General features: G+C 43.1%; 1 protein-coding gene across 1 annotated transcript; it reads left to right on the top strand.

The window, feature by feature from the left end:
• Positions 1 to 646: 646 nt before the first annotated feature.
• LOC124048794 (polypeptide N-acetylgalactosaminyltransferase 9-like) lies at positions 647 to 25205 on the top strand. Its single transcript, XM_046369880.1, has 10 exons — positions 647 to 1144; positions 10466 to 10655; positions 10765 to 10931; positions 11148 to 11322; positions 12700 to 12897; positions 19126 to 19243; positions 22583 to 22768; positions 22863 to 23099; positions 24302 to 24469; positions 24579 to 25205. Exons 1-10 carry the CDS (start codon positions 904 to 906, stop codon positions 24723 to 24725), a joined length of 1827 nt encoding a protein of 608 aa, XP_046225836.1. The 5' UTR covers positions 647 to 903; the 3' UTR covers positions 24726 to 25205.
• Positions 25206 to 25623: the final 418 nt, after the last annotated feature.

Below are 25623 nucleotides of genomic sequence, written 5' to 3'. Positions count from 1 at the left end.
TATTTTTTACCTCAACTGGTTAAAACTATTAAACCAATTGTTACCTCAACTGATTAAAACGATTAAAACAACTATTGATCAGCTTTCAACACTGACTGTAACAGGGCTCTCAATGAGAGAGAGAGAAAGAGAGAGAGAGGGGGATATTCTTATTCGTATTTTTGAAACTACATTGTTGGTTAGGGGCTTGTAAGTAAGCATTTCACGCTAAAGTCTACCTACAACTGTTATATTCGGCGCATGTGACTAATACAATTTGATTTGAGAGAGAGACCAGTAACAGGAATGCTTTTATCTCGCTGTACAGACGCAGAGAGCATCCGCGCGATATCGGACATACCTTGGCCCTTTTATCTATAGCTTCTAAACAGTCTTCATCAAGCGACCATGAGAAACTGCGAGTAAGGATTACGTCTCATCAGTAACTCCTTGGTATTTTTTTTGTTTCGTGATTTTTTTGTAATCGTCAAGAAGGGTGACTGAGTGAAACCAGCAGGGATAATACCTACTCTCGCTTCTTTTGTCATCAATTTTAGCCTACTACTGGCAAGTGGAAAACAAGTCCCACGTACGCTCAATCGAGAGAGAGATTCTGTCGTTCTAACGATGTGGCAGTTTGTTGGAGGGGGGGGGGGGACCACTTTGGAGAGGATAACCTGTGCAATGGAATGGCAATGAGATTAAATTAGGGTTGATTGTCTTTATATACAGTCTTCTTGCCTGTTATAATCTCTGCGGCGAAACTGGTGCTGATGACAGGATATCTAATTTTCTGCGCGGGAGCACTGAGGTGGCTATGATGACGATACGTGCCTTATACACATAAGCAAAGACCGGTCACCAAACTTGGATTGGGCATGTTTTTCTATCACGGGTAGGTGTTCTCGGTTTCCCTTCGGTTTCATGGCTGGCGCACGGCAGATAAAAACTTTGTTGACTTTAAACATCTGCATGTTTGTGGGTATTATACTGTTCTCGGTTTACTGCAGAATTCAGGATCGCTCAGAGAAACTCCTGAAGAACGGCAGGACCACTATGCAAAGATCTAATCGCAGAAATGGGAAAGTTAATAACTTTGTGGAGAAGCAAGCTATTCTACAGAGGCTTGAGCACCTTGAGGACATGGTCTACCATCAATTGAACGGTAAATGATTGATCCATGTGATCATGAACGCCAAGTCAGCTTGGTGCAACTTTATTTCACTCCACATCAGTGCTTTATGAATTACTTTTATAGTGCCCCGACTGAGTAAATCATGCATTTGACAGTGTTTCTTTGATTTGCCACATCTCAGCTGTTGTACAACCCATGGGTATTGTCATTCTCTTAAATTGGAATAACCGATCAACCTGGCCCACATCCACCTCATCCATTATAGATCCACTCCTAGCATCGCTTTCAGCCTAAATGTCTAATCTGCTTTTACATAATTCAAAAATAACCCAGACAAAGGGCTCTGTTTTTCTCCAAAAGAACAGCATTATAAAAGTCTAACTCAGGGTGCCCCAACTGGCTGCCCTCAGGTGATTTTATTTGTCACATGTTTTATTGTTTGACATAAACGACTGTAAAAACACCAGCAAATCAGCTCCAAATGATTTCCATTTTGGAAATATGTTCCCAAGTATTCCCACTAGGTTTGCACATTTTGGGAATATTCAGATGTTTTTTTGCATTGGATATATTTACCATATCATATGGAGACAGAAACATAAACCTTTTACCGTTGCATAAGTAGTTAAAATAATTAAATCCTTCCAATAGAAATGTTAAAAAACAATTTAGTTATGAATTGAACTTTAATTAAATAAGTTGACTTCACATGGGATGATTTCACAGAACAACAAAAGAAAGGGAATATTGAATGATCCCCAATGATACATCACATCTCCCAAAAACGTTTTTAACATTCATCTGTAAAATGATAGTCTAGAAACTAAAGCTTTGGATAACTTCCTCTGAGGCCTCAATATCTTCTTCCTGGACCTCCTCAATGTCCACCTCTTGAACATCAGACTCCAAGGCCTCATCTTCACTGTCACTTTCCAACCTTGTTGAGGATGGCTCGTTGTCAGGCTCAAAAAGCCTCAAATTTGCCCAGATGGCCACCAATTTTTCCACCCTTGTATTGGTCAGCCTGTTGTGTGCTTTGGTGTGTGTGTTCCCAAACAAGGACCAGTTGCGCTCTGAGACGGCTGATGTTGGTGGGATTTGGAGGATGATGGAGGCAACAGGGGAAACAGCCTTGGATCCACAAAGTTCCTTCCACCAGGTGGCTGATGAGATATGTTGGCACAACTGCTATATTGCATCTCCATCCCAAAGCCCTTGCTTGGAAGTATATTTCGCCAGTCTGCCAAGCACCGTGGCCTCATCCAGGCCAAGGTTTCGAGACACGGAAGTGATGACACCATAGGCCTTGTTGATCTCTACACCAGACAGGATGCTCTTGCCAGCATTTTTGGGATCCAACATGTACCAAGCACCATGTAGACCAAGCAGCCTTCATGTTCGCAGCATTGTCTGTCACCAGTGCAAATACCTTCTGTGGTCCAAGGTCATTGATGACTGCCTTCAGCTCATCTGCAATGTAGAGACCGATGTGTCTGTTGTCCCTTGTGTCTGTTGTAGAATACTGGTTGAGGGTTGGAGATGTAGTTAATTATTCCTTTCCCACAAACATTTGACCACCCATCAGAGATGATTGCGATACAGTCTGCTTTCTCTATGATTTACTTGACCTTCACTTGAACTCTGTTGCACTCTGCATCCAGCAAATGAGTAGATAAAGCATGTCTGGTTGGAGGGATGTGTGTTGGGGGAAGAACAGTCAGACAACTCTTCCAATACACATTGCCTGTGAGCATCAGAGGTGAACCAGTTGCATACACAGCTCGAGCAAGACATTCATCAGCATTTCTCTGACTATGTTACTCCATTGAGTCAAAAACATTCTGATTCCAGGAGGACTATGAGCTATTGCTATCGATAAGGTGTTTGATTCATAATTTTCACCTCGAATAGAAGTAGCGGGACTTTTGTCAGAGAATGCTTGTTGTGAGCACTGAGGGAACTTTATGCACTTTGCCAGATGATTCTGCATCTTTGTTGCATTCTTCACATATGATCTGTCACAGTATTTGCAAATGTACAGAGCTTTTCCTTCTACATTAGCCGCAGTGAAATGTCTACATCAGATAGTGCCCGTGGAAAAAGATGAGTAAAAAAATCCAAGTACAATACCATGTACAGATAAAATAAGAGTTAAGCAGTTAGATTAAACAACTAATTTGTAAGATACATGTTTTAAAATTAAACATGTATGGAAACAGGGTGATTTACACAGTTAGCATGCTCAGTTAGCATGCTCAATTAGCAGGCTCAGTTAGCAGGCTCAGTTAGCAGGCTCAAGCAAGCTAAAACTCACATGGTAGCAAAATCTAATTAGTAGAAATTGTTAACAAGTTAGAAATTATTTAAAAACACACTTTGTTGTGGGCTACTATTTACTAGTTAACAAAAAACTAATGTATGTCATATCAAATATATTCACTCCACCCAGTATTGTAATCAAAACTTACCAGAAAGCATGTAGTCCCTGGCTCAGACAGTGTAGTAGTGTGGGCTCAATAACATCTCATTAGTGTGAGAGATCTTGAGAATCAGCTGTACATGTGACGGAAGTATGTACTGTGCATGCAGAGGGTTGCTATTCAATTGAGTTGGAGATATTTTTACCAAAATATACCACAAGACCTAGAATTGCCTTATGTATATCCCACAAAAAGGTTCACTGTTATAAGCTAACTCTTTTTGATGAATTTAAAATCAAATCAAATCAAATAAAATTTTATTTGTCACATACACATGGTTAGCAGATGTTAATGCGCGTGTAGCGAAATGCTTGTGCTTCTAGTTCCGACAATGCAGTGATAACCAACAAGTAATCTAACTAACAATTCCAAAACTACTGTCTTATACACAGTGTAAGGGGATAAAGAATATGTACATAAGGATATATGAATGAGTGATGGTACAGGGCAGCATACAGTAGATGGTATCGAGTACAGTATATACATATGAGATGAGTATGTAGACAAAGTAAACAAAGTGGCATAGTTAAAGTGGCTAGTGATACATGTATTACATAAGGATGCAGTCGATGATATAGAGTACAGTATATACGTATGTATATGAGATGAATAATGTAGGGTAAGTAACATTATATAAGGTAGCATTGTTTAAAGTGGCTAGTGATATATTTACATCATTTCCCATCAATTCCCATTATTAAAGTGGCTGGAGTTGGGTCAGTGTCAATGACAGTGTGTTGGCAGCAGCCACTCAATGTTAGTGGTGGCTGTTTAACAGTCTGATGGCCTTGAGATAGAAGCTGTTTTTCAGTCTCTCGGTCCCAGCTTTGATGCACCTGTACTGACCTCACCTTCTGGATGATAGCGGGGTGAACAGGCAGTGGCTTGGGTGGTTGATGTCCTTGATGATCTTTATGGCCATCCTGTAACATCAGGTGTTGTAGGTGTCCTGGAGGGCAGGTAGTTTGCCCCCGGTGATGCGTTGTGCAGACCTCACTACCCTCTGGAGAGCCTTACGGTTGAGGGCGGAGCAGTTGCCGTACCAGGCGGTGATACAGCCCGCCAGGATGCTCTCGATTGTGCATCTGTAGAAGTTTGTGAGTGCTTTTGGTGACAAGCCAAATTTCTTCAGCCACCTGAGGTTGAAGAGGCGCTGCTGCGCCTTCTTCACGACGCTGTCAGTGTGAGTGGACCAATTCAGTTTGTCTGTGATGTCTATGCCGAGGAACTTAAAACTTGCTACCCTCTCCACTACTGTTCCATCGATGTGGATAGGGGGGTGTTCCCTCTGCTGTTTCCTGAAGTCCACAATCATCTCCTTAGTTTTGTTGACGTTGAGTGTGAGGTTATTTTCCTGACACCACACTCCGAGGGCCCTCACCTCCTCCCTGTAGGCCGTCTCGTCGTTGTTGGTAATCAAGCCTACCACTGTTGTGTCGTCCGCAAACTTGATGATTGAGTTGGAGGCGTGCGTGGCCACGTAGTCGTGGGTGAACAGGGAGTACAGGAGAGGGCTCAGAACGCACCCTTGTGGGGCCCCCGTTTTGAGGATCAGCAGGGAGGAGATGTTGTTGCCTACCCTCACCACCTGGGGGCGGCCCGTCAGGAAGTCCAGTACCCAGTTGCACAGGGCGGGGTCGAGACCCAGGGTCTCGAGCTTGATGACGAGCTTGGAGGGTACTATGGTGTTGAATGCCGAGCTGTAGTCGATGAACAGCATTCTCACATAGGTATTCCTCTTGTCCAGGTGGGTTAGGGCAGTGTGCAGTGTGGTTGAGATTGCGTCGTCTGTGGACCTATTTGGGCGGTAAGCAAATTGGAGTGGGTCTAGGGTGTCAGGTAGGGTGGAGGTGATATGGTCCTTGACTAGCCTCTCAAAGCACTTTATGATGTCGGAAGTGAGTGCTACGGGGCGGTAGTTGTTTAGCTCAGTTACCTTAGCTTTCTTGGGAACAGGAACAATGGTGGCCCTCTTGAAGTATATGGGAACAGCAGACTGGTATAGGGATTGATTGAATATGTCCGTAAACACACCAGCCAGCTGGTCTGCGCATGCTCTGAGGGCGCGGCTGGGGATGCTGTCTGGTTCTGCAGCCTTGCGAGGGTTAACACGTTTAAATGTCTTACTCACCTCGGCTGCAGTGAAGGAGAGACCGCATGTTTTCGTTGCAGGCCGTGTCAGTGGCACTGTATTGTCCTCAAAGCGGGCAAAAAAGTTATTTAGTCTGCCTGGGAGCAAGACATCCTGGTCCGTGACTGGGCTGGGTTTCTTCTTGTAGTCCGTGATTGACTGTAGACCCTGCCACATGCCTCTTGTGTCTGAGCCGTTGAATTGAGATTCTACTTTGTCTCTGTACTGATGCTTAGCTTGTTTGATAGCCTTGCGGAGGGAATAGCTGCATTGTTGATATTCGGTCATGTTACCAGACACCTTGCCCTGATTAAAAGCAGTGGTTCACGCTTTCAGTTTCACGCGAATGTTGCCATCAATCCATGGTTTCTGGTTAGGGAATGTTTTTATCGTTGCTATGGGAACGACATCTTCAACGCACGTTCTAATGAACTCGCACACCGAATCAGCGTATTCGTCAATATTTTTATCTGACGCAATACGAAACATGTCCCAGTCCACGTGATGGAAGCAGTCTTGGAGTGTGGAGTCAGCTTGGTCGGACCAGCGTTAGACAGACCTCAGCGTGGGAGCCTCTTGTTTAAGTTTCTCTCTGTAGGCAGGGATCAACAAAATGGAGTCGTGGTCAACTTTTCCGAAAGGGGGGCGGGGCAGGGCCTTATATGCGTCGCGGAAGTTAGAGTAACAATGATCCAAGGTTTTACCACCCCTGGTTGCGCAATCGATATGCTGATAAAATTGAGGGAGTCTTGTTTTCAGATTAGCTTTGTTAAAATCTCCAGCTACAATGAATGCAGCCTCAGGATAAATGGTTTCCAGTTTGCAAAGAGTTAAATAAAGTTTGTTCAGAGCCATCGATGTGTCTGCTTGGGGGGGGGGGGATATATACGTCTGTGATTATAATCGAAGAGAATTCTCTTGGTAGATAATGTGGTCTACATTTGATTGTGAGGAATTCTAAATCAGGTGAACAGAAGGATTTGAGTTCCTGTATGTTTCTTTCATCACACCATGTCTCGTTAGTTATGAGGCATACGCCCCCGCCACTCTTCTTACCAGAAAGATGTTTGTTTCTGTCGGCGCGATGCGTGGAGAAACCCGTTGGCTGCACCGCCCCGGATAGCGTCTATCCAGTGAGCCATGTTTCCGTGAAGCAGAGAACGTTGCAGTCTCTGATGTCCCTCTGGAATGCCACCCTTGCTCAGATTTCATCAACCTTGTTGTCAAGAGACTGGACATTGGCAAGAAGAATGCTAGGGAGTGGTGCGCGATGTGCCCGTGTCCTGAGTCTGACCAGAAGACCGCTACGTTTCGCAAAATTCCCCAAATTCCCGGGCTTAACTTCCCTTGGAAAATGTCCAGAAAATGATGGAAATATACCGGAACTTTTCCGACTGTTACGGTTTTCTTCCGTCGAAGGAGAGTCGGACCAAAATGCAACGTGGTTAGTTCGATACATCTTTAATGAAGAAAAACCACGAACAATACAAAAACAACAAACGGAATGTGAAAACCTATACAGCCTATCTGGTGACAACTAACACAGATACATGAACAATCACCCACAAAATACTCAAAGAATATGGCTGCCTAAATATGGTTCCCAATCAGAGACAACGATAATCACCTGACTCTGATTGAGAACCGCCTCAGGCAGCCATAGACTATGCTAGACACCCCACAAAACCCCAAGACAAAAACGCACCACAAAAACCCATGTCACACCCTGGCCTGACCAAATAAATGAAGACAAACATACTATACTTCGACCAGGGCATGACACCGACCCATTGCAACCCTAATTCCCACGCATAATACAGAGAGAGATATGTGATCGTAAGCAAGGTCTGAAATGATTCTGTTTTAGTCAAATATGATATCTGTTTGGGCTTCTTGCGGTCAATGTGCAGTCTATAAATGATTTGTAATTATTTTCTGGCCCCCAGACCATTCACTCAAGAAAAAAAATCGAGTTGATGATCCCTAGTTGAATCCATATGGAGAGTTATACTTTATGTTTTATATAAAATTACATTCCAGATAATTAACACTATTACTGTATAATCAATATGTGATTGGCCAGACATTTGTTTGTTTGTTACTAGAACAAATAAAATAAAATATTATTTGTCACATGATTCGAATTCAACATGTGTAGTTGACCTTACGGTGAAAGACTTATTTGCCAGCCCTTAACCAACAATGCAAATTTGCTAAATAAACTAAAGGATAAAATAGTAACACAATAAAATAACAATAATGGGGCTATATACAAGTGGTACGGGTACCAAGTCAATATGCAGGGGTACGGGTTAGTCAAAATAATTTAGGTAATATATGCATGTCGGTAGGGATAAAGTGACAATGAATAGATAATAAACAGAGAGTAGCAGCAGAGTATGTGAAGAAAGTGAAGGAATGTGAACATGTGTGTGTGTGTGACATCAATACGCATGTGTGTGTGTGTGTGTGTGTTTTGTGTGCTGGAGTGTCAGTGTAGTATTTGTGAGTGTGTGCATAGAGCCAGCGCAAGGGAGTCAGTGCAGAAAAAAAAGACAAATAAAATAAGGGGGTCAAATCAAATAGTCAGGTTAGTCATTTGATTAACTGTTCAGCAGTCTCATGGCTTGGGGGTTAAAGCTGTTAAGGAGCCTTTTGGTCCCAGACTTGGCGGTCCCGTACTGCTTGCCTTGCGGTACCAGAGAGAACATTCTATGACTTGGGTGGCTGGAGTCTTTGAACATTTTTAATACCTCCCTCTGACACCGCCTGGTATAGGGCGGCAGGGTAGCCCAGTGGTTAGAGCGTTGGACTAGTAACCGGAAGGTTGCAAGGTCAAACCCCCGAGCTGACAAGGTACAAATCTGTCCTTCTGCCCCTGAACAGGCAGTTAACCCACTGTTCCTAGGCTGTCATAACTGACTTGCCTGGTTAAATAAAGGTAAAATAATAAAAAATAGAGGTCCTAGATGGCAGGAAGCTCGGGCCCCAGTGATGTACTGGGCCATACACACTACCCTCTGTAGCGCCTTGCAATCGGATATGGAGCAGTTGCCATACCAAACAGTGATGCAACCAGTCAGGATGCTCTCGATTGTGCAGCTGTAGAACTTCTTGAGGATCTGAGGTCCCATGCCAAATCTTTCAGCATCCTCAGGGGGAATAGGCATTGTCGTGCCCTCTTTACGACTGTCTTGGTGTGTTTGGACCATGATAGGTCCTTAGTGATGTGGACACCAATGAACTTGAAGCTCTCAACCTGCTCCACTATAGCCCCGTCCTTTTTGTAGTCCACGATCAGCCACTTTGTCTTGCTCACGTTGAGGGAGAGGTTGTTGTCCCGGCTCCACACTGCCAGGCCTCTGACCTCCTCTCTATAGGCTGTCTCATCGTCGTCGGCGATCAGGCCTACCACCGACGTGTCATCGGCACACATCATGATGGTGTTGGAGTCGTGTGTGGCCACACTGTCATGGGTGAACAGGGAGTACAGGAGGGGACTAAGCATGCACCCCTGAAGGGCCCCCATGCTGAGGGTCAGCGTGGTGGATATGTTGTTGCCTACCCTCATCACCTGGGGGCAGCCCATCAGGAAGTCCAGGATCTAGTTGCAGATGGAGGTGTTCAGTCCCAGTTTCTTAGTGATGAGTTTAGTGATGAGCTTGGAGGGCACTATGGTGTCGAACGCTAAGCTGTAGTCAATGAACATCATTCTCACGTAGCGGTGGCCAACACTCTTACTGGAGAGACACTAATAAGGTGTTGAATCAGATTTGTTTAGAGGACTGTCTGGAACAAAATCCTGCACATCTAGTAGCTCTCCATGAGAAGGGTTAAAGAGAAGGGTCCATGGCCCATCTTTTTAGCACCTAAAATAGTTAACAACATTCTCTTTGAGGAGCTTAATTGGACTCCACCACAAAGCAGTTTAGGAGGATGGATGCTGTCAGCCTTAATTGATGGGTCTCAACCTTGCTGCAAACAAGTGTAGAGGACAAACTAGTTATCCTGAAATATCACCTCTTTTTTTTCTGCACAAAACAAGTAGTCCCAAGAAGAAATCTCTATACCCCATGATCCTGAGGTTATGTATCAGGAGGTCAGTGATATAATAAAAGCCAGTTGGGGACATTTCTGCAGCAGGTTTGACAGTTATATCACATTTACTAATTCCTCTTCCTTATCCAATGTGGTGTTGTCTGATGCATTTGCTTTATAACCCCCCCCCTCCATTCCCAAAGTTTGGACTATGACACTCATAATTCAGTGTTTAAATGCATAATCAGTTCAGAAGTAGGATTAGCAAGATGCCAGGTCCTGCTGTAATACTGACAGTATAAGACATTCTTCTCACATTACAAGTCAATCATCCTGTCCCCCTGTCTATTACTTCCCACCAGTAAAGTCTAGGTGAATAATAATAGCCTTCAGTTTCCTTTATCCCTGGCTCTCCTGTTTGTCAGTCAGACTGGGAGTTTATTAAGATGACCTATTTTAATTTCACAGACAAGGTGCTGCAGACAGTAGACGTGTCAATTATGTATCTTGTCTAAACTTCAATTGCCAACTCTCTAATGAATCTAGATGCTCACTATTGTTTACGTTCTCGAGGGAAATGAGGCAGCTCAAATGACTGACACATTGAGATGAAAAGTGCAACAGCTTGCTTGCTTTTGTGATCCAGAGGCACCTCAGACAGTTTGCAAAATGAGTCTGACATTTTCCTCGGACTTTCCACAGGTCTGGGAAAGACGGTTGGGGTAGTGGAGAGACGAGTGGGCCAGGGACAGGGGCAGGCCAGGACCCCTGCAACTCTGAGAAACCCTGTCCGCGACCCAGATGGGGGAAAGTACGAAGAGTATGGCTACAACGCACAGCTGAGCAATCAAATCCCACTGGATAGATCCATTCCTGACTACAGGCCGAAAAAGTAGGTCCTAAACCCTGCCCTCACAGCTTGAAAACCAGAAGGTAACATAATAAAGCATTATGAGTTTAGGGTACTGATGTGACAGCTTCTCACTAAGTTGTGTTGACAGGTGCAAGCTGATGACTTACCCAGATGACCTCCCTCAGATGACGGTGGTGTTCATCTTTGTAAACGAGGCTTTGTCAGTGATCCTACGGTCAGTCCACAGCCTGGTCAATCACACACCTGCACACATCCTCAAGGAGATCATCCTGGTGGATGACAACAGTGACAGTGGTAAGACAAGGGCTTTTACAGTGTGTGTGTGTGTGTGTGTGTGTGTGTGTGTGTGTGTGTGTGTGTGTGTGTGTGTGTGTGTGTGTGTGTGTGTGTGTGTGTGTGTGTGTGTGTGTGTGTGTGTGTGTGTGTGTGTGTGTGTGAGAGAGAGAGAGAGACTTGAAATTATGGTTTTCTAGTTTGAGCTCCAACACTTTATTATTCTTGTTGTTGTAGTGGACCTAAAGCTGAATCTGGATCAGTATGTGAATAAGCAGTACCCAGGCCTAGTGAAGATGGTGAGAAATAGCAGACGGGAGGGACTTATACGGGCCAGAATCCTTGGCTGGAAAGCTGCCACTGCACCAGTTGTTGGCTTCTTTGACGCACATGTTGAGTTCAACACAGCATGGTGAGGAACAGCTTCTTATTTCCCCTCAGATTGACACTTGAAAAGGAGTTTAAAATAGTCTCATGCATTATCATCAATCAGATGCAGATTCCTCCCAACACTGAGGTGCCATTTGTCCTCCAATATCTAGCTATATACTGTACTATTTTAAACCTGGAATGCATTACACCGAGATCTGCTGACAGTGTTTGTGCATCTGACAAGAAGAGCATTTTTATTTGCAAATCAGAGGTATTCCTTTCTCTCAGTAATGGAAAGACAAGGAGGTACAGTAGTCACCACAATCCATCTTCACCACACCACTTTAAAGGAATTCATTCAGGCAAGGTGACACTCTCTCAGAAGTGATATTGCAGCGGTGAAAGGTTGACTCCTTAACTGCACTCATATTGCAAAAGTTATATCCACAATGGAAATGATATCTGATTGCATCAGTCACGTTTTACACAGAAATACTATTGAACACACCACGCAGCCCATGGGTCGTTCCATGTCATTTCAGTAAGCCATGACACCCACCATCTGAAATTGTTTCTGTAGTTAGAAACGGATAAGATTAGCATTCCTGCAACGTTCCTTTGTTGAAATATAATCTGATCTCTGAGAAATTAAGCTAATTGATTGCACACAAATTGTCCATTTTAATTTATAGGATTCATATAATATTAACTAAGTATAGTACTTAACATCCAATTGGGTCCAAACATTTTTCAAACAATGAGTAAGACATGAAGAATCCAAAGACATGAACAAAAGCCCCCCGCGCACCCCGGCACACCCCATGCCAATCCCAATCCAAAAACAAGTATAAAATGGACAATTTGGATGCAATCAATTAGCTTAATTTCTCAGAGATCAAATTATATTTCAACAAAATAATGTTTCAGAAATGCTAATCTTATCTGTTTCTAAAACCAGAAACAATTTCAGAGCATTTTGAGACGGTGGGTCTTGAAATCCTCTTTCTTGTGCTTTTTGAGGTGGAACGACCCACATGTGAGGCCATCAGTGTTTCACCACAGTTGTAACACATAGAACTGCTAGCTACAGTACATAAATGACTATTTATTTGGTTTTGTTCTCTGGAACGGATGTGAAATGGAAAATAAGCTGGGAAGGGAAGATGGGAACTGTACAGTACCTTCCTCTGCTAGCAGTGAGGATTCAGGATGTTTTGATGAAGATGATTAAACGCTTGAACAGACTGTGGTGGCCCCATTTTCCCCCTGGGAACAGATGAGATGACAGAAACATGATTTACTGTCATGCCAGCAGCATGAACAGCATGAAGTTACCAGTAAACATCTCAAGCACCTTTAGAATATTTATAGAGATACAATATTTGACTAAAATGTGTTTCCTTTCCTCCTTTGACAGGGCAGAGCCAATCCTAACCAGAATCAGGGAGGATCGAACGCGTATTATTCTGCCGTCGATCGACAACATCAAGTACAACACGTTTGAGGTGCAGCGGTATGACAACGCGGCCCATGGTTACAACTGGGGCCTTTGGTGTATGTACATCACCCCCCCCCAGGCCTGGCAGGACAGAGGAGATGAGACGGCCCCCATCAGGTATGGGAAAAGTACAGTATGTTTCTAGGACATTATTGGGGCGGTTGTCTGATGCAATACATTGCCTATCGATAATCTACACCCCTTCTATTCACATTGTCTTGCATTACAAAAATGGATTGAAATAGATTTAATTGTAATTTTTGTCATTGATCTACACAAAATATTCCATAATGTCAAAGTGAAAAGAAATTAAAGAAAGAAAATTAAAGAAATTAATACAGATTAAATAACTATGTGCCCCCCTTTTAGGCAAGCCTAAATGAATTCAGAAGTCAAATTTGGCTCAACAAATCACATAATAGGTAATATGGACTCACTCTGTGTGAAATAATAGAGTCTGATGTGATTTTTGAATGTCTACCCCTTCCTCTGTCCCCCATACATCAACAACTGTAAGGTCCGTCCCTCAGTCAAGTATTGAATTTCAAGCACAGATTCAACTACAAAGACCAACAAGCTTTTCAAAAGCTACATAAAGAAGGGCAATGATTAGTAGATGGGTAACAATAACAAATCAGACACTGAATATGTCTTTAAGCATGGCCAAGTTAATAATTATGCTCTGGATGATGTATTAAAGCACCCAGACACAAAGATGTAGTCGTCCTTCTGAATTGAGCTCTATCACAGGAAGGTATACTTAGGGACTAAGGCTGGGAATAGCCAGGGACCTCACAATAATACTACGGAACTTATGTGCTAATATGATGTGTTGAGATTCTCACGGTTCGATATGTATTGCGATTTCATACTGTGATTTTATTGCGGTTCGATATACTGTTCACCATATGCCTGCTGTAAAGGTATAGCACAAGAGAGAGCCATGAGAAAATGAGTTTGCTGAAATAAAAGTGCGGAAAACAAATTGGCTCCCCATTTAAAAAGAAGATGATCAAGCTATGAAGGACAAATACTGGAGTTTTGGTGCAGGTACAGCCATCTAGTGCAAAATTATATTGCGATATTGTCAAAATAATACGATATGATATGCAATGCTGGAGTGGTGTAAAGCTCGCCGCCATTGTACTAGTTCCAAGATGGCGTAGCAGTCGGACGTGTGTTTTGTCTTGTCCCGTGTAAATATCGTTTTATATATCGTTTTCCTTGTTTTTTTTTCCGTTTACATTTTAATCTCACTTTCCATCTACGGACTGAATATACTCTCCTGCAACCCGCCTCACCCAATGTGGTACGGATCGGCTATTTTTATACTTTAGAACCGGAACCCCCATCGGAAACTAGCCAGCTAACTAGCTACTAGCTAGTAGTCAGTTAGCCACTGCTAGCGTTCTTCACCGTTAACTCGGACACCAGCCAGCCTCAGCTCGGTCAATACCTGCCAGTCTGCACAGTGCGATATCAACCCAGAGCATATTGGACTGCTTTTTCTCTACCAGGATTCCTACCGCAAGCTCTGAACCTTTACACCAGATCATCACAGCTAGCTAGCTTCAATCCGAGTGGCTACCCCTGGCTAACGTCTCTGTCCCGAAGCAAGCACCAGTTAGCTTTGAGCTAGACTCGAGCTAGGCCCATTACGCAGATTGCCGAAGAGGTCCACCAGCTAATTCTTGGGCTACAAGGCCTCTTTTGCCAATTGGACTGGACCCTTTACTGCCGACACAGAGCCCCGCCAATCCATCATGACTGGTCTGCTGACGTAATCGTCCAAGGTGGTTTCAACAGGGCCTTCCGTTCCGACACCGCCAAAGGCCCTTCTGCAAGCCCCGGCCCGGCCCGCTACCTGTCTGAAGTGTCTCCAGCTCGCCTAGCATAGTAGCGACCACTGAATCGGCTCCCTGATTCACCTAATGTTACTCATTGGACGGTATGATCACTTGGCTACACATGCCTCTCCCTAATGTCAATATGCCTTTGTCTATTGCTGTTTTGATTAGTGATTATTGCCTTATTTCACTGTAGAGCCCCCAGCCCTGCCCAATATGCCTTAGATAGCCCTTTTGTCCCACCCCTCACACATGCGGTGACCTCACCTGGATGAACTGGTGCCTCTAGAGACAAAACCTCTCTCATCGTCTGATAGAGGAAATTATGGTTGAAATGACTAATTATGTATACATTCCAATCAGAACTGACTAGTCCAAATGCTATAATGTACTGTACATGTGAATTTTCTCTCTTGCTCCCTTTCCCAATTGTATATAATGTATTCAGGAGTTTAGTAACAATGAAGGTCTGTTCCTTAGTTCATTCAGTTGTACAAATCTCCAGGTGGTGGGAACGGGCCATCTCCAGATTGTCGAGAATGTTGATTTATGCTGACTGGCCTTGACTTCGTGCTGATAACGCGAGGGCCCTCTGCTTGTGAAATGGAAAGTTTGGAAAACGCTGACGTCATTTTCAGTTTATAACCTGTGGAAATGTGTGTAAGCATTTAGTACTCTCTGGAATTAAACGCTCTTACCTGACTTTTAAGACTGGTCTCGATCTACTTCATACATAATTAATGAACTTACACCTCATTAATGAATTAGAAACGAGTGCGAATTTGGTTTTGGCTGTAAAACAATAAGGAATTTAGAAATTCCTCTATCATCGTCCCTCAATGCCTAGGTTTACCTCCACTGTACTCACATCCTACCATACCCTTGTCTGTACATTATGCCTTGAATCTATTCTTCCACACCCAGAAATATGTTCCTTTCTGAACGCACTAGACGACAAGTTCTTATAGCCTTTAGCCGTACCCTTATCCTTATCCTACTCCTCCTCTGTTCCTCTGGCGATGTAGAGGTTAACCCAGGCCATGCAGCCCCCAGCACCACTCCTAGTCCCCGGGCACTCTCATTTGTTGACTTATGTAACCGTAAAAGCCTTGGTTTCATGCATGTTAACATCAGAAGCCTCCTAACTAAGTTTGTTTTATTCACTGCTTTAGCACACTCCACCAACCCTGATGTCCTAGCCATGTCTGAATCCTGGCTTAAGAAGGCCACCAAAAATCCTGAAATTTCCATCCCCAACTACAACATCCGATCACTCTACCTGTACACAGCCAATCTGTAAATAGCACATCCAACTACCTCATCCCCATATTGTTATTTATCTTCCTGTTATTTTGCACCCCAGTATATGTACTTGCACATCATCATCTGCACATCTATCACTACAGTGTTAATGCTAAATTGTAATTATTTTATTAAATATTATATATTTTATTTATTGCCTTACCTCCCTAATCTTTTGAGGATCTCAGGGCCCATGCCAAATCTTTTTAGTTTCCTGAGGGGGAATAGGCTTGACCGTGCCCTCTTCATGACTGTCTTGGTGTGTTTGGACCATTCTAGTTTGTTTTTGATGTGGACACCAAGGAACTTGAAGCTCAAGTCAACCAGCATGATTTTTCCCGTACTCCTTTTGCTATTCTCTTTTTGATAGTCTGCCCGGTTTTGAGCCCTGCCTGTCTCTGGACTACTTTCCTGCCTGCCTGATCATCCTGCCTGCCATGACCTTGACTCTGCCTGCCCTTCGGTACCTTTTGGACTCTGAACTGGTTTTGACCCTTTTGCCTGTCCACGACCATTCTCTTGACTTAACCTATTGGATTAATAAATACTGTAAGACTCCAACCATCTGGCTCCTGTGTCTGCATTTGGGTCTCGCCTTGTGTCATAATAGTTTCAGCATTACAATGCCCCCGTGCACAAATTGAGGTCCATACAGAACTGGTTTGTCGATATCGGTGTGGAATAACTTGACTGGCCTGCACAGAGCCCTGACCTCAACCCTATCAACCTCCTTTGGGATGAATAAGAGCCAGGCCTAATCACCAAACATCAGTGACCGACCCCACTAAGGCTTTTGTGGCTGAATGGAACCAAATGAATGGAACCAAATCCCCGCAGCAATGTTCCAACATCTAGTGGAAATCCTTCCCAGATGAGTGGTGGCTGTTATAGCAGCAAAGGGGGATTTTGGAAAGAGATGTTCGACGAGCAGGTGTCAACATACCACTTAATATACCGATATATCCTGATCAGACATAATATCCCGATATGTAACTGTATAGTTTTTTCCCCAATCACTATTAGGGCTGCCACCATGAGGCCATTAGTGATTTTAAAACAGCTACAAGGTTCTATGACTGTGATGGGAGAGAACTGAGGATGGATCAACAACATTGTAGTGACTCCACAATAATGACCTAAATAACAAAGTGAAAAGAATAATACAAATATACAGAATATTCCAAAACATGTGTGGTAGAAATTCAACACCAGGGACACCTGAAGTCAGAATTAAATGAATCCCTCTTTACTGTCACGGCCGGAGAGGTTCACCAACTCAATCCATCTTGATGCTACAAAAGCAAATCATATAAGCATGATTTACATGTTTCATTATTCATTTATATTGTTGGTTCCTGCATGTGACTGACTGATACCTCACAAGGCTTTTTCTTTCATAGCTGGGACCTTGAAACTGAGATACTCCTTTTGGTTACCAGAGCAATGTTCTGGGCTTACTGCCAAATTGCTTATCAGTGACATTATGGTTTACTCCTGTGTGTAGTCAATCCGTCACTTGCATGAACCCAACCAAGACATTTAATTACAAAGCAGCATTATTCTAAACACATGACCATCATTAAGTTTGCCGATGACACAACAGTGATAGACCTGATCACCGACAACGATGAGACAGCCTATAGGGAGGAGGTCATGTGGTGGCCTTGTGGTGCAAGAACATCCTCTCCCTCAACGTGATCAAGACAAAGGAGATGATTGTGGACTACAGGAAAAGGAGGACCGAGCACGCCCCCATTCTCATCGACGGGGCTGTAGTGGAGCAGGTTGAGATCTTCAAGTTCCTTGGCATCCACATCACCAACAAACTAACATGGTCCAAGCACACCAAGACAGTTTTGAAGAAGGCACGACAAAACCTATGCCCCCTCAGGAGACTGAAAAGATTTGGCATGGGTCCTCAGATCCTCATAAGGTTCTACAGCTACACCATCGAGAGCATCCTGACTGGTTGCATCACTGCCTGATATGGCAACTGCTCGGCCTGCGACCGCAAGGCACTACTGAGGGTAGTGCATATAGCCCAGTACATCACTGCGGCCAAACTTCCTGCCATCCAGGACCTCTATACCAGGCAGTGTCAGAGGGAGGCCTTAAAAATGTTCAAAGACTCCAGCCACCCTAGACATAGACTGTTCTCTCTGCTACCGCACGGCAAGCGGTACTGAAGCGCCAAGTCTAGGTCCAAGACGCTTCTAAACAGCTTCTACCCCCAAGCCATACGACTCCTGAACATCTAATCAAATGGCTTCCCAGACTATTTGCATTGCCCCCCCTTCTACACTGCTGCTACTCTGTTACTATCTATGCATAGTCACTTTAATAACTGTACCTACATGTACTGTACATGTTACCTCAATTACCTTGACTAACCGGTGCCCCCGCACATTGACTCTGTGCTGGTACCCCCTGTATATAGCCTCGCTTTTTACAATTATTTGTTACTTTTATTTGTTACTTTTTTTTAGGTATTTTCTTAAAACTGCATTGTTGGTTAGGGCTTGTAAGTCAGCATTTCACTGTTGTATTCGGCCCATGTGATAAATACAATTTGATTTGATTTGATACACACAGAGAACATTTCCATCACACATGCAATGTATCCAACGAGGCACTGAAGTAATACTTGAAACAATATAGCAGAGGAATACACCTTTTGGCCTAAATGTTTGGGGGAAATCCAACACAACACATCACTGAGGAACTGCCTCCTTAAATTGCTGTCTAGCAATGATCCCCAACACCTTGACAGAGCTTGAAGTATTTTGAAAAAAATAATATGTAAATATTGCACAATCCAGGTGTGCAAAGCCCTTATGAGATTTACCCAAGAAGACTCAGCTGTAATCACTACCAAAGGTGTTTCCAACATGTTAGTGTTTTATATATAATAGTGTATATTAGTGTTTTATTTTTCATTACTCAAAAAAAGTGTTAGAATTTATCTTCAACTTTGACATTAGAGTATTTTGTGTTGATCGTTGACAAATAAATTACAATGAAATCCATTTGAATCCCACTTTGCAACAGAATAAACAGTGAAGAAATCCATGGGTGTTTAGGCTTTCTGTAAACAGAAAACGTGGGCTTGAAAAACATGTTCTTAAAATATACAAGATGTTCCAACTCGCTTCTACAGTGTAGGCCGCTAGGCCTAATCTGTTCTTTCTCCGTTCAGAACCCCTGCCATGATTGGCTGCTCCTTTGTGGTGAACAGAGAATACTTTGAAGAGATTGGCCTTCTAGACCCAGGCATGGAGGTGTATGGAGGAGAGAACATTGAATTGGGCATGAGGGTAAGTTTCTAAGTGATACATTCTTAAACTAAGAACAAATCAATACAGTATGTTCTGTGGTCCATTATGTGTTAGCCATTACAATGTGTGTAACGGTCGTCGGTGCATGAAGGATCGGACCAAAGCATGGTAAGTGTTCATGATTTTTATTAACACTGAACAAAATAACAAGGTGAGAAAGGAAACCGAAACAGTCCTGTCAGGTGCAGAACACTAAACAGAAAACAACTACCCACAAAACACAGGTGGGAAAATGCTACCTAAGTATAGTTCCCAATCAGAGACAACGATAGACAGCTGTCCCTTATTGAGAACCATACCTGGCCAAAACAAAGAAATACCAAAACATAGAAAAATTAACATAGAATGCCCACTCAAATCACACCCTGACCAAACCAAAATGGAGACATAAAAAGCTCTCTAAGGTCAGGGCGTGACAATGTGATTATAAAGCAAGAAAATCATTATGTAATTGTGACTGGAGAGTTCAAGTGTTTGTGTGCTGTAAGAGATGCATGAAGTTCAATTAAGCTCTGTCACAGTAAAAAGAATGTGGGTGGGATTTAATATGAATGTAATGGCAGCAAATGTTTCTATATATTTTGGCCCTGATCCAAATAGATTTCAATATCTTTTAAAAAGGGATAGGCTGCCATTATCTGAAGTATGATTCAAAACAAGTTTAGTTTAAAGTTTTAAGTCTCGTGCACAAGTACAGTGAAATGCCTTTCTTGCCAGCTCTAAACCCAACAATTCAGTAATCTATATCAATGTAGTACTAAACATAACAAAAGGCAGAACAAAAACACACTAGTAATAAAAATAAGAAATAATAAGAACACAACAAAGTAAGCACACTATATACAGGGTCAGTTTTACTATCAAACAGAATGGAATATTCAATCCGATCATTTAACTTAGGTCCTAAGAAAATGTGTGACTTGGCCTCAATGGCTTGTTATTAAAACGTATGGGTCTGTTCTGACTAAATTCTCTCCCTGCATGTTTTGTTTGGCTCTGCTGAGATCATTAAGGAATCATTAGGTTCTAAGCATACAGGGAGACCAATTTGCATGAATATGGATGGAAGTTATCCTGCACCACACCACCTGGTATACTGCTGAATAACAAACCCATGCCTTTATAGTGCACCAAAAAATGGTCTGTGTCAGGTGATTTGTCCATCAGTTATTTCCCAAAAGCCTGGAACCATTTGAATTCCCTTTCTTTCTAATACTATAACTGAGATACAGAGGGTCAAAAAAGTATTTAGTCAGCCACCAATTGTGCAAGTTCTCCCACTTAAAAATATGAGAGAGGTCTGTAATTTTCATCATAGGTACACTTCAACGATGACAGTCAAAATGAGAAAAAAAATCCAGAAAATCACATTGTAGGATTTTTTATGAATTTATTTGCAAATTATGGACACCAGAAACAAAATTGTAGACCTGCACCAGGCTGGGAAGACTGAATCTGCAATAGGTAAGCAGCTTGGTTTGAAGAAATCAACTGTGGGAGCAATTATTAGGAAATGGAAGACATACAAGACCACTGATAATCTCCCTCGATCTGGGGCTCCACGCACCCTGTGGGGTCAAAATGATTACAAGAACGGTGAGCAAAAATCCCAGAACCACACGGGGGGACCTAGTGAATGACCTGCAGAGAGCGGGGACCAAAGTAACAAAGCCTACCATCAGTAACACACTACGCCACCAGGGACTCAAATCCTACAGTGCCAGACGTGTCCCCCAGTTTAAGCCAGTACATGTCCAGGCCCGTCTGAAGTTTGCTAGAGAGCATTTGGATGATCCAGAAGAAGATTGGGAGAATGTCATATGGTCAGATGAAACCAAAATATAACTTTTTGGTAAAAACTCAACTCGTTGTGTTTGGAGGACAAAGAATGCTGAGTTGCATCCAAAGAACACCATACCTACTGTGAAGCATGGGGGTGGAAACATCATGCTTTGGGGCTGTTTTTCTGCAGAGGGACCAGGACGACTGATCCGTGTAAAGGAAAGAATGAATGGGGCCATGCATCGTGAGATTTTGAGTGAAAACCTCCTTCCATCAGCAAGAGCATTGAAGATGAAATGTGGCTGGGTCTTTCAGCATGACAATGATCCCAAACACACCGCCCGGCAACGAAGGAGTGGCTTCGTAAGAAGCATTTCAAGGTCCTGGAGTGGCCTAGCCAGTCTCCAGATCTCAACCCCATAGAAAATCTTTGGAGGGAGTTGAAAGTCCTGTTGCCCAGCAACAGCCCCAAAATATCACTGCTCTAGAGGAGATCTGCATGGAGGAATGGGCCAAAATACCTGCAACAAGTGTGTGAAAACCTCGTGAAGACTTACAGAAAACATTTGACCTCTGTCATTGCCAACAAAGGGTATATAACAAAGTGTTGAGAAACTTTTGTTATTGACCAAATACTTATTTTCCACCATAATTTGCAAATAAATTCATTAAAAATCCTACAATGTGATTTTCTGGATTTTTGTCCCTCATTTTGTCTGTCATAGTTGAAGTGTACCTATGATGAAAATTACAGGCCTCTCTCATCTTTATAAGTGGGAGAACTTGCACAAATGGTGGCTGACTAAATACTTTTTTTGCCCCACTGTAGTTGACTGTAAAAAAGTCTGCAGTGACGTTGGTGCGGAAGTTGTGTCCCAGTGTGAGAACTGAATGTGTTCCAGAACTCTGCAGTCACCTACTAGCGTCCCACTGACAGACAGACTTATTTCACTCTTCCGACATGATCGTTATGACGTGAGCAGCAGTGTGCAGGAAGCGACGGGGGACAGCAGGACAGAGACGGAAGGGGGGAGAGAGAGAGAGGGGTGGGGACAGGAAGAGAAGAAGAGGTCAGGTTTGCACCTATTACGCTGAGAGGGGAATAAAGTACAAAACATTTGGTTCAGGTAATGGAGACAATGGGAAAGGGAGACAGCACAACAACAGAAGCCCAATGAGAGACAGTTGATTGTATGAAAAGAGATCTAAGCCAAATGATATTTTTGTTAAACCTACCAGACCTCTCTGTGCTGTGCTCAATGCACGGGAGTATGAAGAGGTACTCTAAAAAATAAAATTTTGGCAACACCACCAGTACAGTATAATCATAAACACAATGAAGTGGCCCTTTGCCTGAAAAATGTCCTAGCAACTGGGCAATTGAAAGGTGTTAACAGCTTTCCATATGCCTGTGGGCAATTGCCTCGGCGGCACCTCTCTCAACAAGATTTCTTTTTAGAGTACAATGTTACTATTACTATTGTGGTCAGGCTTCTTTCTGTCTTTCTTTCTTGAACTGTCTATGTTATGTCTCAGGTATGGCAGTGCGGGGGGAGTATGGAGGTGTTACCGTGTGCTCGGGTGGCACACATTGAACGCACCAAGAAACCCTACAACGACGACATTGATTACTATGCAAAGCGCAATGCCTTGAGGGCAGCCGAGGTGTGGATGGATGACTACAAATCGCACGTCTACATGGCCTGGAATATCCCCATCAACGTGAGTCGAGTGTAGTTCCCCAATATTCTACAGCTCAATTGCGTGTTAACTGGTCATTGATTTTGGTGCTGTGAATTGTTTTCTAACTCAACAGAACCCCGGAGTTGATTTTGGAGATGTTTCTGAGAGAATCGCCTTGAGGAAAAAATTGCAATGTCATAGTTTCCAGTGGTATTTGCAGAATGTGTATCCAGAGATGCGAGTGTACAATGACACCATCACCTATGGTGAGGTACGAAACAGCAAGGCCAGTGGCTATTGCTTAGACCAAGGACCTAATGAGGACAACAACAGCGTGACTCTCTACCCGTGTCATGGCATGACATCACAGGTCAGGAAAAGTTCTTAAAACCTTATATGCTTGAATGCATAGAAATGTAATCCTCTTACACAGGCTCTTATGTTAGTTCAGGAAACCATGTATAACTATCCCATACACTCTGGCCCCTGCAGACGTCCACAATATGTTATGCATCCCCACCCATTTGCGTTGAACCCCTTCCATTGTTCATCTTTACAGTGGTTGTTTGTGCTTTCATTTAGCTTGCTTTAGCATGGTAATTCAGTGAATTCCAAATGAATTGGCTTGGCACAGGGCAATTTGACAAGGTTACCTCGACTCAGAACTGTGCAGCAGCACCTGTGATGGGCTCCAACATCCTCTCTGAGTGTTGTTCACCGTGAATAATTCAACCCTGGATTTTGTAATCGTCTGTGCCGTTACTTGTGACATTCACTGGTTTGAAGCTGCGTTTGGCGTGTGAAATGGAATAGAGATCAAGCTCACAATGTCGAATGACAATGAACTCTTCAGAGAGGATCACTGGGTCTCATTTATAACAACATGTAATATAATAATAATAATATATGCCATTTAGCAGACGCTTTTATCCAAAGCGACTTACAGTCATGTGTGCATACATTCTACGTATGGGTGGTCCCAGGGATCGAACCCACTACCCTGGCGTTACAAGCACCATGCTCTACCAACTGAGCTACAGAAGGACCATGTACTCACCTAAGGGATCTGTATGGTCCATTACGCTCATAAACAATTTGGCTTTCATCGGCATGGAACATACATAAATGCACGTATCCCTGTGGCATCTATCAAGTCTACATTATCATTAGTATTTAAGTCAATTACACAGCAAATGTTCATTGGACATCTCAACAGTAACTAAGGACAGGCCTTGCATTGGATTTCATTGATCTTTCGTTTCAAGATGGCCTTTCCACTGGGTAGTTGTGGTTCAGCTGTTGAAAGAGCAGGCACTGGTTTGACAGCTCTTGTTCAGCTCAAGAGGCACTATGACCTTTTGTACTCAAGGTATCAAGAACTATCTTTCTCATGAGACAGCTCAATGATTACACAATAACATGTACCATTCTTATGTATGCGGAGTATTTAAAATGTTTTGTATTGTCCTAAGACTACTGTATGTAGGTGTCTGTAAAGATAGTATTTGTGTATAACCGTTCATATATTTTTTCAGAACTTGACGTTTACTTGGCATTAACGTGTTTTTTTAGCTGGCCCGTTACACCTCAGAAGGGCTTTTGCAGATTGGTCCTCTGGGTTCCACTACGTTCTTGCCCAACACCAAGTGTCTGGTGGACGAGGGACGAGGGAGGACGCCAAGTCTCAAAAAATTTGATAGAGCGTCACACTCATCACAAAGGCTTTGGGACTTCAGTCAGGTAAAAGTTCAAAATGTCATGACTTGTGGGGAAAAAGGACTCCTGCCAAAACTGTATTGCTTTTTAATACTGCAATTATAACCACAGATTGTTCCTCTTCCCTCTGTAGAATGGCCCAATAATCAGCAGAGACACTGGTCGTTGTTTGGAGGTGGAGATGTCTAGAGAGGCCAGCTTCGGCCTGCGGCTGGTGGTCCAGAGGTGCTCTGGTCAGAGGTGGACTATCAGGAACTGGATCAAACCACCACGACACTGAGGGCACAATATACAGGCCAGCTGATGTCTACAAAAAAACATGGGACTCCTACCGTGTAGCACTTGTACTTCCTCTTTACAAATATTGTGTTCCTTTGGATTGAGGCTATAGACTCCTCTGTCTGCTCCTGGAAAGGTCAAGGGATTTCAAAGCATCTCAACACCAACCTTCCACAACTCAAGCATCTTAACAACAAGTCATCACAAAGTATGAAGGATACATATCCCTACGAAGAACCAGAGGATGTACCATGCAGAGGTTGTCTATGACAATGATAGTTGCAGTCTGCGATACTTAAGGAGGTAATACAAGCGAATTGGCACATGTTGACGAAACAGTTCATTTTGAGTGTGTTTTGTTTCTGATTTCAGATTTCACGCCATAATCCCTGAACACAATTATGTTCCTTCAATCATATGTCTGTCATCTGGAGGGCTACGTTATCTCACGTTCATGGACAAAAGGACAGAACAACACAAATTGCACACAACAACTTGAATCGAATGATAATATGACATTAAACATTATGACATGTGTTCCTTCTTGACGAGTGATTTTGTATGAGAGCTGATTTTTTAAACTATTCTTAATCATGAAAAGTATTGTTTTCTCACCTCTACAGCTGGTTCCATATACATTTATGCAAAGCCCTGACCTTGAGTATCCAGGCTCTCTAATTATATGTAAGTGTTTCACTCAGACAACATGTGAACTGTAATCTCTGTGATCAAGCACAGGGGAGGCATCCAGGTAGCCATTTGATTAGCTGTTCAACAGTCTTATGGCTTGGGGGGTAGAAGCTGTTAATAAGCCTTTTGGACCTAGACTTGGCCCTCTGGTACCGCTTGCTGTGGGGTAGCAGAGAGAACAGTCTGTGACTAGGGTGCCTGGAGTCTTT

This window comes from Oncorhynchus gorbuscha, linkage group LG11 (genome assembly GCF_021184085.1).
Source record: "Oncorhynchus gorbuscha isolate QuinsamMale2020 ecotype Even-year linkage group LG11, OgorEven_v1.0, whole genome shotgun sequence".
NCBI lineage: Eukaryota > Metazoa > Chordata > Actinopteri > Salmoniformes > Salmonidae > Oncorhynchus > Oncorhynchus gorbuscha.
Note: the sequence above shows the minus strand (reverse complement) of the source record. Positions and strands in the feature narration are given on the sequence as shown.

Coding starts and splice junctions, on each gene's coding strand:
- LOC124048794 (XM_046369880.1), top strand. CDS start 904: ATGGCTGGCGCACGGCAGATAAAAACTTTGTTGACTTTAAACATCTGC. Junction 10,656..10,764: donor CCTGACTACAGGCCGAAAAA/GTAGGTCCTAAA, acceptor TTGTGTTGACAG/GTGCAAGCTGATGACTTACC. Junction 24,470..24,578: donor GGCTTTGGGACTTCAGTCAG/GTAAAAGTTCAA, acceptor TTCCCTCTGTAG/AATGGCCCAATAATCAGCAG.